At 43.0% G+C, this 11639-nt stretch overlaps 2 protein-coding genes across 2 annotated transcripts; one reads left to right on the top strand and one right to left on the bottom strand.

Moving 5' to 3' along the window:
- Positions 1-3: 3 nt before the first annotated feature.
- Positions 4-4514, bottom strand: nkiras1 (NFKB inhibitor interacting Ras-like 1). The gene is made up of 4 exons (XM_076755177.1): positions 4400-4514; positions 4028-4128; positions 3531-3772; positions 4-2291 (listed from the first exon to the last, which is right to left on the bottom strand). The coding sequence occupies exons 2-4, from the start codon at positions 4119-4121 to the stop codon at positions 2049-2051; spliced, it is 579 nt and encodes a 192-aa protein (XP_076611292.1). The 5' UTR covers positions 4122-4128; positions 4400-4514; the 3' UTR covers positions 4-2048.
- Positions 4515-5126: 612 nt separating this feature from the next.
- rpl15 (ribosomal protein L15) lies at positions 5127-8476 on the top strand. The gene is made up of 4 exons (XM_076755281.1): positions 5127-5162; positions 6140-6321; positions 6412-6548; positions 8119-8476. The coding sequence occupies exons 2-4, from the start codon at positions 6150-6152 to the stop codon at positions 8422-8424; spliced, it is 615 nt and encodes a 204-aa protein (XP_076611396.1). The 5' UTR covers positions 5127-5162; positions 6140-6149; the 3' UTR covers positions 8425-8476.
- The last annotated feature ends 3163 nt before the right edge of the window (positions 8477-11639 follow it).

Below are 11639 nucleotides of genomic sequence, written 5' to 3'. Positions count from 1 at the left end.
TTTCAGAGGATTTCATATGAAGAAGCTACATTTTATTCAGTGCATCTTCAGACAGTTACAGAGCAGAGAATAATTTAGGGTTAGCATGAATACAGAGTCTCACTAACTCTGTTCTACTAGCAGCACATGAAATGTTATTACTCTGACACATTAAAGACACAGAAAACAGCACAGATCATCCTTCACATTGTTTCACAAGTTTCAAAAGTCAAGGAATGTGGCTCATTAAAAGTGACAAAAATAAATTAGTTAAAAAATAAATATTTCCTCTCAACACTGATGTTTCTACTGTTAGAAAGACATACACAGCTTTAACTAGTAGCCCTATTGGATTATACAGGCTGAACGACACAGGAGTGCAACTAACGCCAGACAAAGAATCTTACACACGACTAAAGGCAGTACCATGAGTATTATTGCTGCCAGGCCACGTTAAATATATGAGGTGGACTGGACGAAGGCTAGCTGAGTCCTGCCGCAGGACAAGGATTCATGCTGCATTCACATCAGATGGGAAATAACATTGGTACAAGATTCCTGTTTGAAAACAGTCCGACAGAGTTTACAGGACAGTTTCAAATGTCTCAAGTCTGTTTTAGTGCAATTATCACATGCCTGTGTGTAGACTGCAAGAGTCACAGGTTGCTATGATCATTCACTCCGTCCACACCTGCCATGGTGAGCTCCCTTCTAGCACAAATCCCATTTTCTGATGGTGCAAAAACACATTCAAAAGCTAACAACAGGCTTCAATAGTATGAATCAGACAAATGAAGTGAACTGAAGTGAACTGCAGATTCCTTTTTCACTGTAGAAGCTCTAGATTAGAATGTCTCCAGACTGAGAAGAAGAATGATTACAGCAACTAATAACTCTTTAAATGAGACTATTCATGTTTTACTTGGAATGCCAAACACATTTCAATTCAAGAGGACAGTGAACAAATGATTTCACAATTCACACGCGTCAATCCGTCCGATCTGTGTTTGGGTTGTGTCAAATCTTTGGTGCTAAAGTGCTCGTCCATGCTGAGATGGACTGAAGAAGAAAAAAAAAGACTGGCTTCACACTGAAGTGTCAAACACACTGTACAGAAAACAGACGTTCCAGGTGTGGATTCGGTTCGTGCACTCATGTTTGGTTTGCTGTGAATGATGAACTACAACATGCATCCTCATTGGAGGAGTTAACACTTTGGGAAATATGCTTATTTGCTTTCTTCCTGTAAGTGAGATGAGAAGATCGACATCAGAAATACCAAAATGAACACTTGTAATTTGAGGGGAGGGCGCATGTTGGACCCATATCTTGATGAACAGTTCGTCCATCGTATCTCACATTTATTAATTGGTTACAATAAAAGCATTACATTTGCCAAACCTGGCAACCTGACTGCGAGGACAACGCCTCAGGAAGCTGCAAACAGCCACTGCACCATCACTTCACTCCTTCTGAAACCACTTATTTTTATTTGGAGTAAAGAACAGCAGGGAGCAGCTTCCCAGCATCTTGTCATCACAGTGTGGTTGCCAGGTCTGGTCTAATTACGTCCGTACAGAGAACAACTCCGGAACCTGTGCTCGCTGATTGGCACCAGCAACCTGCAAACCTGTTATTTGTACTCCCAGCGTGTAACCACCCCTAAAATGTTCTTTTCCATTTCTGTTTGTGAATGTATTAAACAAACAGCTTTCGGGGTGTTCTTTGGCATAGACTGCCCCTTCTGATTGTGCCAGGCTGCTTCCCCCAGCTGACACTCTTTATGCTAATCTAGGCTAACCACATTCTGACCCCAGCTCAGTACTAAACAGAGAGACCGACTGATTCTCATCTCACTCTCAGAACAACGGCAGATTTGCCTATTTCCCAAAATATGGAACAAGTCCACTAAAACTATGTTACCACTATGACTGTATATTTACCCAGAAGCAACCAAAGCCATGCTGCTAAGCTAAAGGCCCGTCCACGTTGTCCTGCTGGTTAGTCCCACATGAGGTGAATGCAGCCTGCTGACAGGAGCAGAGAGGAGTGAGGGGATGTTCGGAGTGTCACATGTCGTTGGACGGGGTGCCTTTGCTTTTGCGCCCCGGCAGAGGGAAGGCGGACTTGCTCTGAGGCTGTGTGAGGCGGCTGGTCAGCTGGGTGAAGGGTTCGATGAGGGAGTTGCGTTCGGTGACGCTCACCTCCCACAGCTTCACCTTCTCGCCTCGCGCCCACTGCTGCGCCGCCTCCTGGTCCACCTGACGACGCTCCCGCAGGTCAGTCTTGTTCCCCAACACGATGACAGTCACCTGAGAACAGGACAGACACACACCAAATCCAATTCATCTTTTGAAGACAGCACACCGTGCACTTCAACGCTGTTTACATGAAGGGGATGAGCAGACTCTATTTCCTGAGGAGGCTCAGATCATTCAACGTGTGCAGCAAGATGTTGGAGATCTTCTACCAGTCTGTTGTTGCCAGTGCACTCTTCTTTGCTGCAGTGTGCTGTGAAGGCAGCATCGGAGCCGGCAACACCAACAGACTGAAGAAACTGATCAGGAAGGCCGGCTCCATTAATGGCTGCTAACTAGACACTGTTGAGGAGGTGGTGGAGAGGAGGACACTGGACAGACTGTTATCCATCATGGATAACCCTGAACATCCTCTTCATCACCTCATGGACAGACAGCGGAGCTCCTCCTCCTATAGACTGCTCCAGCTCTGCTGTCACAAGGACCGCTTCAGGAGATCATTCCTGCCGCGGGTCATCACACTTTACAACAGCAACAGTTAATCCACCAACCTCACAAACCTCCATATTTTACATATTATCTGCACTACTGCATTATTGCACATTCAGTCCATGCTTTACATGTATTTATCATCTGCAACTTGCACATTTTTTTTTCTTCTGGTATATAGTTTATAGCTCTGGCTCTCTCTCTCTCTCTCTCTTAGGAACTGCTCTAAATACTTGTTTATATACTTAGTTATATTGTATTTCTATTATATTATTATAATATTATATATATTATACATTAGAATACATCTTATATAACTAGATATTTAGTTATACTTAATTATATTTTTAGCAATTACTGTTACTCTTGTTTATGTATTTTGTTATATTTTTAAACAACTGCTATTATTCTATGTTTATATACTTAGTTATATTTTAAGCTGGTAAGTTTTCTGGCTCTGCTGCACACACATCCTCAGATTGTGGGGGCCTCCATGCAAAGGCAGCTGACGCATATGAATAAAATTCAAATGATATTTCCTCATGCCGGGAACCTTCGCTATCTCCTATCTTTACTTAGTGTTTAACTTCCCTAATTCATTATTCAAATTCTATTTGTTCACACCTTTCACGACCACAGGGTTGGCGCTGTTAGCGGAACTGGACATGTCGAATCTCTATAATTCAGTTCTGTGGTGTGGATGTTTGCCAATATAAAAGGCAGCAGTGCATTTTTGAACGTTCTCTGCGAGGAGAGAACAGCACATACGAATGGTGGTTAAAGCAAACTTTGATCCAGCCACACCTCTTTTTTATCTCTGGACTTGTCTATTTCCTTCTTCAGAACGTCCACCCTCTTGAAAGACTCCAAGCTGTCGACGCTGTACACGAGTACGAAGCCGTCTGCCACTGAGTAGTAATGTTTGGGGAGGTCCTGTCCATCGTGGAGACCCTTGGTGTCATAAAGCCTCAGCTGTTCCTTCACACCGCGGTCGGTTTCCACTGAGGCCACATACACGTCCTCCTGGGTCTCATTGGACTCAGAGCCTGGAAAACATAAGGTGCACCTAAAGGCCAGCCAATCAAACAATCAAACACACAGAATAAATACAATAAAACTCACTGACAAACAAATTGAAGTACAAGCAGTGGTTAGCAGGTAGGTCTTCAGCTTGGATTTGAAAGTAGTCAAGATTGTCTCACAGACAACAACATTTGCTGTCAGAGAACAGACTTTGAGGCTGAAGTTCAATCAGTTTTCAGCGCAAAGGAGAACCGTGAGACAGACTCCATGTTACTCACCCACACAGTGATTTCCGTACAGCAGCTGCTCCAGTATGGCAGTTTTTCCAACTGCTGCCTGGCCACACACCACAACTTTACAGCCTTTTCCCATTTTGAGCCTACAGTGAACACAAAACGTCAGACTGAATGAAGTCTCACCTGGCATATGTTTGACATGCTGCAATACAGTACAGGAGCTCCTCTAAAATCGCCCCAAACAACTCTGATTCTCAGTTATCCTCATTCTCGCGACAGCTGTTTGCTGTTTAGCCTAGCTAGCTAACAGGCTAGCCGTAACAAGTAGTCCTGCGTCATGGAGATAAACTGGTGAGAGTCCAGCTGGGAGCCACTGTTCGGTAATTACTGGTACATTCGGATAAAGTTCCTTACTTGAATCAGGAGGATATTTAGCTGTCTATCAAGTCTTTAAATGGAGCATCACAACCAGAGCATCCATCCTACTCCACCAGCGCTGACACGGCTTCGTGTATCACTGCGCATGCGCGGTCGGCGGAGCTCACAATCGCCAGAGCTCATGCTCTATTTAATACAGAATATTATATAACAGCTGTGACATAATATTTACATGGGCTGTGCATATTGTTAATTATGTTGATACTTACTATTATTGTTGATATGGTTTAATCGTAGATGTGATTGTGTTTTTACACAATAGAACAGCAGTGGGTCAGTCAGTAAGATTTGACAGTGATAGCAGGTGAACACCGATGCACCTATACAATCCATACACTTGTACCTTTATGCAGCGCCGTCTTGTAAAATAATAAATAAATGAAGCTCGTATCTTGTCGTCAGTGTAGTCATAACTGTGCAAGTGTTTAATCATACATGAAATGCCTGCTCTACAGGAACTGCAATTGAAATTATTTTGTCTCTATAATTTGTGATTACATTATTATGAAATGACTTTTAATAGAAATTGAAGTGAAACTGGCAAGAGAGAGCATGTTCGATTGTCGAAATCACCACACAATAAAAGTTAATACAATCAAAGTGCATAAAAGTTAGGAAGAATAAAAAAACAAAGGAAGACTACATTTCCCATGAGTATCACAACGGAACTGCATCACTGTCGTTTTCATAAGGCATGCTGGGAAAATATCCTCTCTCTTTCCGGCTGGTACGCCATCATGTAAGCGAGTATTTCTATGCATTTGTACAGAACGCAATCCATTAAAATCATGATATATATACTTTCATCTGTCTGTTTGAGTCAGGACACTGTTTGGCGACTTAATAACGATCTTTACACCTTGATTATTTTTGAACTAACACTGTTAGAAAACACTGATTATAGCTCTGTTTCTGCTGAGAAGCAGTCGATCCGGTAGCCATTGAAACTGCTGGCCGTAGTCGCTAGCTAATGTGTTGCCATGCCGTCTTGTCATTTGTATAAAATCACCGGGGTTTTCGCATTTCGGTTTATTTGAAATCGGCACGTGCAGTGAATTGTACTTGTGGTAATATTAGCAGCGTTGAAGTGAAGCCGGGAGTGATGAGCTACTCGGCCAATGCTAGCATGCTAGCTTTACTTGAAGATGGTAGTTAGGAAGCATGGACCTGAGTGCCGTTAGACTGTGTGTTTTGTCACTTGATTCTTCCATACGTGAAGACAATTGGGTCCTCACATCATGCGTTATATGGCTATTAGACACTAGAGAATATTGAGAAACTGAAATTGTGTGTTTCTACAAACAGTCGCACAGAGTGGCCTCACTACTCTGAATTTACGAGTCTCGGTGGTCTTCAATCATACGCTATTATGACCTGAGCCACAGGCTTCAAATCGACTGAACGTTAAAGCCGTAGATTCACCTTTTGTAACCTGAGCTTGACAGCGGCTAATCACAACTATTGGCTGTGTTTTTGTGGCTGAAAAGTACGTGTAGGTTCTCAGATGGCATATGACTGAAATCCTCTCCAGTATGATTTCTGTCTGTGTTGTTGATCCCAACAATTTCCATGTTTTCGCTTGAACTGCAGATACTAGCTGCCTGTTTTCTAATGTTAACCCTATATAGTGGATTTGTTAATTGCATCATGTTAAACACAGATGAGTTCTGAATTGACATTAAAGATGTTACTTACAATACTTGTGTCTTTCTTCAGATAAGTCAACATGGGAGCATATAGGTATATGCAGGAGCTATGGCGCAAGAAGCAGTCCGATGTGATGCGCTTCCTGCTCCGTGTCCGTTGCTGGCAGTACCGTCAGCTGTCCAACCTCCACCGTGCCCCAAGACCCACCAGACCTGACAAGGCTCGTAGGCTGGGCTACAAGGCCAAGCAGGGTGAGTGCTGAGCCCAGAGATACACCTGTGCATATGAGATCTGTCATCATCTGTGCTACCTTGCTAAATCGCATTGTTTGACTCAAACAGGGTACGTAATCTATCGTGTCCGTGTGCGCCGTGGAGGACGTAAACGCCCTGTACCCAAGGGTGCCACCTACGGCAAGCCAGTGCACCATGGCGTCAACCAGATCAAGTTTGCCCGCAGCCTGCAGTCCACTGCTGAGGTATGTTCATCTATATGAATTTAAAGCCAGAAGATGAGTTCTGTGTTTGCTGTTTCGATGATGCTTCAGATGAACTGTGTGCACAGTTTGTGCTACGACTGAAATAATTTGTACACATTACCCCTGATTGCAAATGTTAACACAACAAACAGGAAACGAGAAATGGGAGAGGTGGCATTGTTTCAAAAACTGCACAGGGTAGCTTATTTGGCTGAACTTGCTCATAAGTTGCGTATTGTTGTTGATCAATGTTTGTTTAGATATTTTGATAATGTGGCAGTAGGAAAAGCACAGGTGTAAGTAATCAATGAATGGTGGCTGAATTCCATTTTGCACTTCATTTCCAGGGTCCTGGTGCTGTTCATGTAGGCTCACTGTCATGATTTGAGGACATTTGAAGAGAACGGAGACATTAACATAATACCTGTAGTTCTGAAAGGATTGTTTGATTAATCAGTCAACTGAAATTGGAACTATTTCGATAGCAAAACAATCAAGTCTTTTTTCTTTTTCAACAAGTGTAAAGTCTGTCTCAGCTTCTCTGAGGTTTTTCTCCTTTTTTGTCATATGATAGCAAATTGCATCATAATCACACTCATAAGCTGTTGAAAATACTTTGTTTTATTGACAAAACAATCAAATAACTGCAAGATAATGAAAATAATTAAACATTAAAGACTGGCTGAACATTTAGTTGCACCAGTTCTGAGTGGTATTGTGCATGCTGGCTCACTAACAGGAATTACTGGGATGCTTAATTGGAAATGTAACATTGTTAACATTACATTGACTTCCAAGTCCAAGTTACAAGTCAAAATACATACAAAGTCTTGTTGCTCATATCGTCATAGTTCATGAAAGCTCTGATTGGTGGCCATCATCACTTGAAGGATTTGCTTTGCCCATGAACTGTGATAATTGCAGCACAACAAATTTTTAAAATTCTGTTGGAGAGATGAGACTGTTGGTGTCCTTCAGTGGACTGTCAGTTTGGTGGTCCAGTGGCTTCGATAAGTCAAGACTTACGTTTTTCAGCTCCTCCATCTGTAGTGAATTCCATTAGAATATCTGCAACATTTGTTGTTTGTATACTGGCAGTGTGACGACTTAATTCAATAGCAGAGGAGCAGCCTTTATGAACCGGGATGGTTGTGGCGCAAGTAGAGCGTTTGTCCACCAATCAGAAGGTCAGTGGTTTGATCCCTGGCCTTAGCCGTCCACATGCCGAAGTATCCTTAAGCAAGATACTGAACCCTTGATGCTGCACCATCAGTGTGTTAATTCATACGTTCGTTGCTTGGATAAAAGCGCCTGCCAAATGTAATTGAACATGCTGAATTCAGACAAAGCTGAAGTTAGGCAGTTAAATATGAGCATGTTGTGACCACGTGGTGCCAATTTTTTTTTTCTTTTTTACTTTTTTGTAGGATTTCTGTGTGTTCAGCTTCAGATTTCTTTAAAATTGCCCTCTGTTAGATTTATGCTGATTTATAAGTAATTACACAGGTTTACTTTTACTACTAATTTGCATTGTCAGAATTATTCACTCACTGTATATCTATATTTTTAGGAGCGTGCTGGCCGTCACTGCGGAGCCCTGAGAGTGCTGAATTCCTACTGGGTGGGTGAGGACTCCACATACAAGTTCTTTGAGGTGATTCTGATCGACCCCTTCCACAAGGCCGTCAGACGCAACCCAGACACCCAATGGATCACAAAGGCTGTGCACAAGCACAGAGAGATGCGTGGCCTGACATCTGCAGGAAAGAAGAGCCGCGGCCTGGGCAAGGGCCACAAGTTCCATCTGACCATCGGAGGCTCCCGCCGTGCAGCCTGGAAGAGGCGCAACACCCTGCAGCTGCACCGCTATCGCTAGAGCACGTCACATGTCTGTACATTAAACAAATAAACAACCCTTTTTATGGTGACAGTCCTGTCTGCTTCATTTTGTTGTTAGAATATTAGCATTTTAAACAGAGCGGCTCTTTGACAGCTCATGCTAACAGTGTGGATAAAAAGTTGAGGGGATGAATCTTTTGTAGTCTTTGGTCATGGATTGTGTATCACTGGATGATGTAGACTCCATCTGCACACACACAAGATTTCATTTGTAAGTAATTAAAGCTTGATTCCCTCTCTCACTTCCCTGTCTGTTGCAACTGCAAAGGCAGAACAAATCACATCTTTACCTCTATTAGTATGTAGACATGAATGACCTCACAACACCTTGACCTGAGTACAGGTGGAATCAGCCTGAGGTGTGGAAGCGCTGAGCCTTCCAATAATTTAACTGATGATAAAACCACTAAACCAGAAATCAGAATGAGACGAGTAAATAAAAGATACTGCAGAGTTTCTGTCAAAATATATTCAGTGCATCTGAAAGCCTGCGTTCAGTTTACCAAATTTTTCCAATCCTTTAACTAGAAAATGTTGCAATGATGTTACCAGTCCAGAAAAAGCCAACCTTGATGTGAATCTCTTCAAAAGCTAAATGCCAGATACCAATGAATGACATGATGATCATAACGGCCATCGGTCTGTCAGCCCTGCCTCACAGCAGCGACGGCACACTTGACCTTGGAGGCCCTTTCACTTTAATCGATGCAGCAGTTCATGTCCAGGATGTTCATAATGAAGAGTTGTTTGTTTAATTTTTAATTTTAAAGCTCTGCGCTGACTCAGTGAGCACAGCCAGTCACTTAAGAGACAATGCCAAACTGTGGAATTGAACTCGCATTAGGCACTTGAGAGAAATATTGTATAATTATTGGATTTTGAAAAATCCTAATGCACAGAGTATCAGTCAGTGTGGAGAGCTGCCCAAGTCAGGCCTCCAAAGTGCAGATATATCACCAAACCCTCACCTCATGAGTGTGGCCCTTTCAAAATGTTGGTGAAAAAGTAAAACGAGGACACCAAACTCCAAAAACTACCCTGCTGCCTGTGACCTGCCACACTGAGCTACTTCCAACCAATTACGCTCACATTCAGACAGCAGTACTCCTCCCGGTGTTCTCTGGAAATGATCCCTCTCATTTCTTGGGACATTTGGCCCCAAACCATGTTGATTAGAGCTAATAATGATCTACTGGCTGATTGCCCTCCAGTCACAGCACAATTTAAAGAAACTCAATCTGGACCCTTTTGTTCTTTGTCACAGCTGACCTATTTCTAAACCCACAGTCATGTCAGGGTGTGTAAAGGTACTGTGAAATGTAGTATAACAAACATTAATGCAGTGCACAGGCCATGTTCTTTAAACTTCATGCTGTGAACAGTGATGACTCCCTTATTTTGCAGTGATTCTCTTGATGTATGTGAGTGTGTGTGTGTTCTAGGTGAGCCTATCTGTTGTGCATGGGGGCATGAGTTCATGTGTAGTGTGGGAAACGTAATCTGAGAAGTGTTTGGGTGTGAAGTGTTGAAGACTTGTATTTGTGTCACTAAGGCTGGCAGGGGCTAATTCTCACTGTCAGAAAATCCCATTAAATCAAAACTAATAACGTGTTCACTCATCTCTCAGTCATTTCAGACCTCCCTCCTCTGTCTGGGCCCCTCAGACGAGCAGACAGAGGGCTCGTTGGACATGAACCGGGCCTCTGCCATCACCGCCTGCCAGCACACAGTGCATGCCGGTGACAAAGTACAGTTTTTCAGAGCCCAGAGCTTCAAAGAGGGTCCCAACTGACCTGGTGTGGAGACCCCAGGTCTGTGTGTCAGCTGGAAGACGGTGCGGGGTGTCACTTCCTGTCCTGCCTGCCTGAGCAAACAGGCTGACAGTATGTTCCATATGAAGAAAAAACATGGTATGAGGATTGTATTATTCACTGGACAAATGTATCTTCAGTCTTTTATAAAGACGTTTGTCGCTAACATTAGCATTGACAGCATAACTGTTTGACGAGGGCTTATATCAACGCTGACTTCTCCAACAGGCTAACATCAAGTCCACTTAATGGAACGTCGACCAGCTTGTGTTTTTTAGGTAATCGAGTATTTCTTTCACACGTAACACACAACAAAAAATCTATATTTAGCTCGATTTTTTCCCGAGAAAAAAACATTTAGTTAACAGGACAGTGCGGCAGAGGAATGTGACAGTTTTCAAACTGGCAAAAGAAAATAAAAGCCTGCTAACGTCTCTCTTCCCATTGGTTTGCAGACCTGATGACAGTTCACATGAGGCCAAAGAGGATGCATGACACTTATTGCCAATTGGTAACTTCTCCCTTTCCTCTCCCCCGTGTGTTTATTTGACTGTCACTTTATTTAAAGCTGCTCTGATACATACTTTCATATCGACAGTGTGTCACTGTGGTGAACCTACAGACAATTATGACCTGACTTCAACAGCCCTCGGCTTTATGGTTCATCGCTCGGCTGTCTGGCTGCAACCACTCACTGCTCTCACGGCCTCTGACAGACACGGTTAGAGACGAGCTGGTCAAAGTGAAAGTGGAGCATTTAGCAGCTAAAGAGCCACATATTTCCCCTCTAAAGCCAGCAGAGACCAAAAACAGAGCTAAGAGAGGGTGAATTCAGCCATCGTTCATTTGTTTCTTTACATGTGCTTTTCCCACCAGCAGATGTCAACATGTCTTCTGTGAAAAAGGCCTGTACTTGTTAGTGGGACCAGTTCAGTGTTGGCTTTGATCATTTCATGCGATTTGTAAGTGAAGCTATTTTTGAAGGTACACCTACAGAACACACAGAGGGACAGGAAGCTAAAATCAATCTGTATCGATGGATTACGCACTCAGGTGGGGGTTGAGGACAGGATCCAGGACATTTTACCATGATGACACATACACACACCCACACACACACACACACACACACACACACACACACACACACACACACACACACACAAACAGACACACAGACAATGTGAAAACAATACCAGCCATGTTGTTGCAGCTGTTAATTAGCTTTTAAGTGTAGTTTTTCCACATGTACTTTTTCTTTTCACTCATTCACTTCATTCAGTCTTTTGTCTCCTGGACTGAGCAGTGCTGTGTCGTGTTGATCTATGGTGAGAGTGAAAAGGAGGAAGGTAAGCAGCTCTAACTGGCAGAGGGAAGGCTT

Source organism: Chaetodon auriga, chromosome 17 (genome assembly GCF_051107435.1).
Source record: "Chaetodon auriga isolate fChaAug3 chromosome 17, fChaAug3.hap1, whole genome shotgun sequence".
NCBI classification, from domain to species: Eukaryota; Metazoa; Chordata; class Actinopteri; order Chaetodontiformes; family Chaetodontidae; genus Chaetodon; species Chaetodon auriga.
This window is presented reverse-complemented; position numbering and strand designations above follow the sequence as displayed.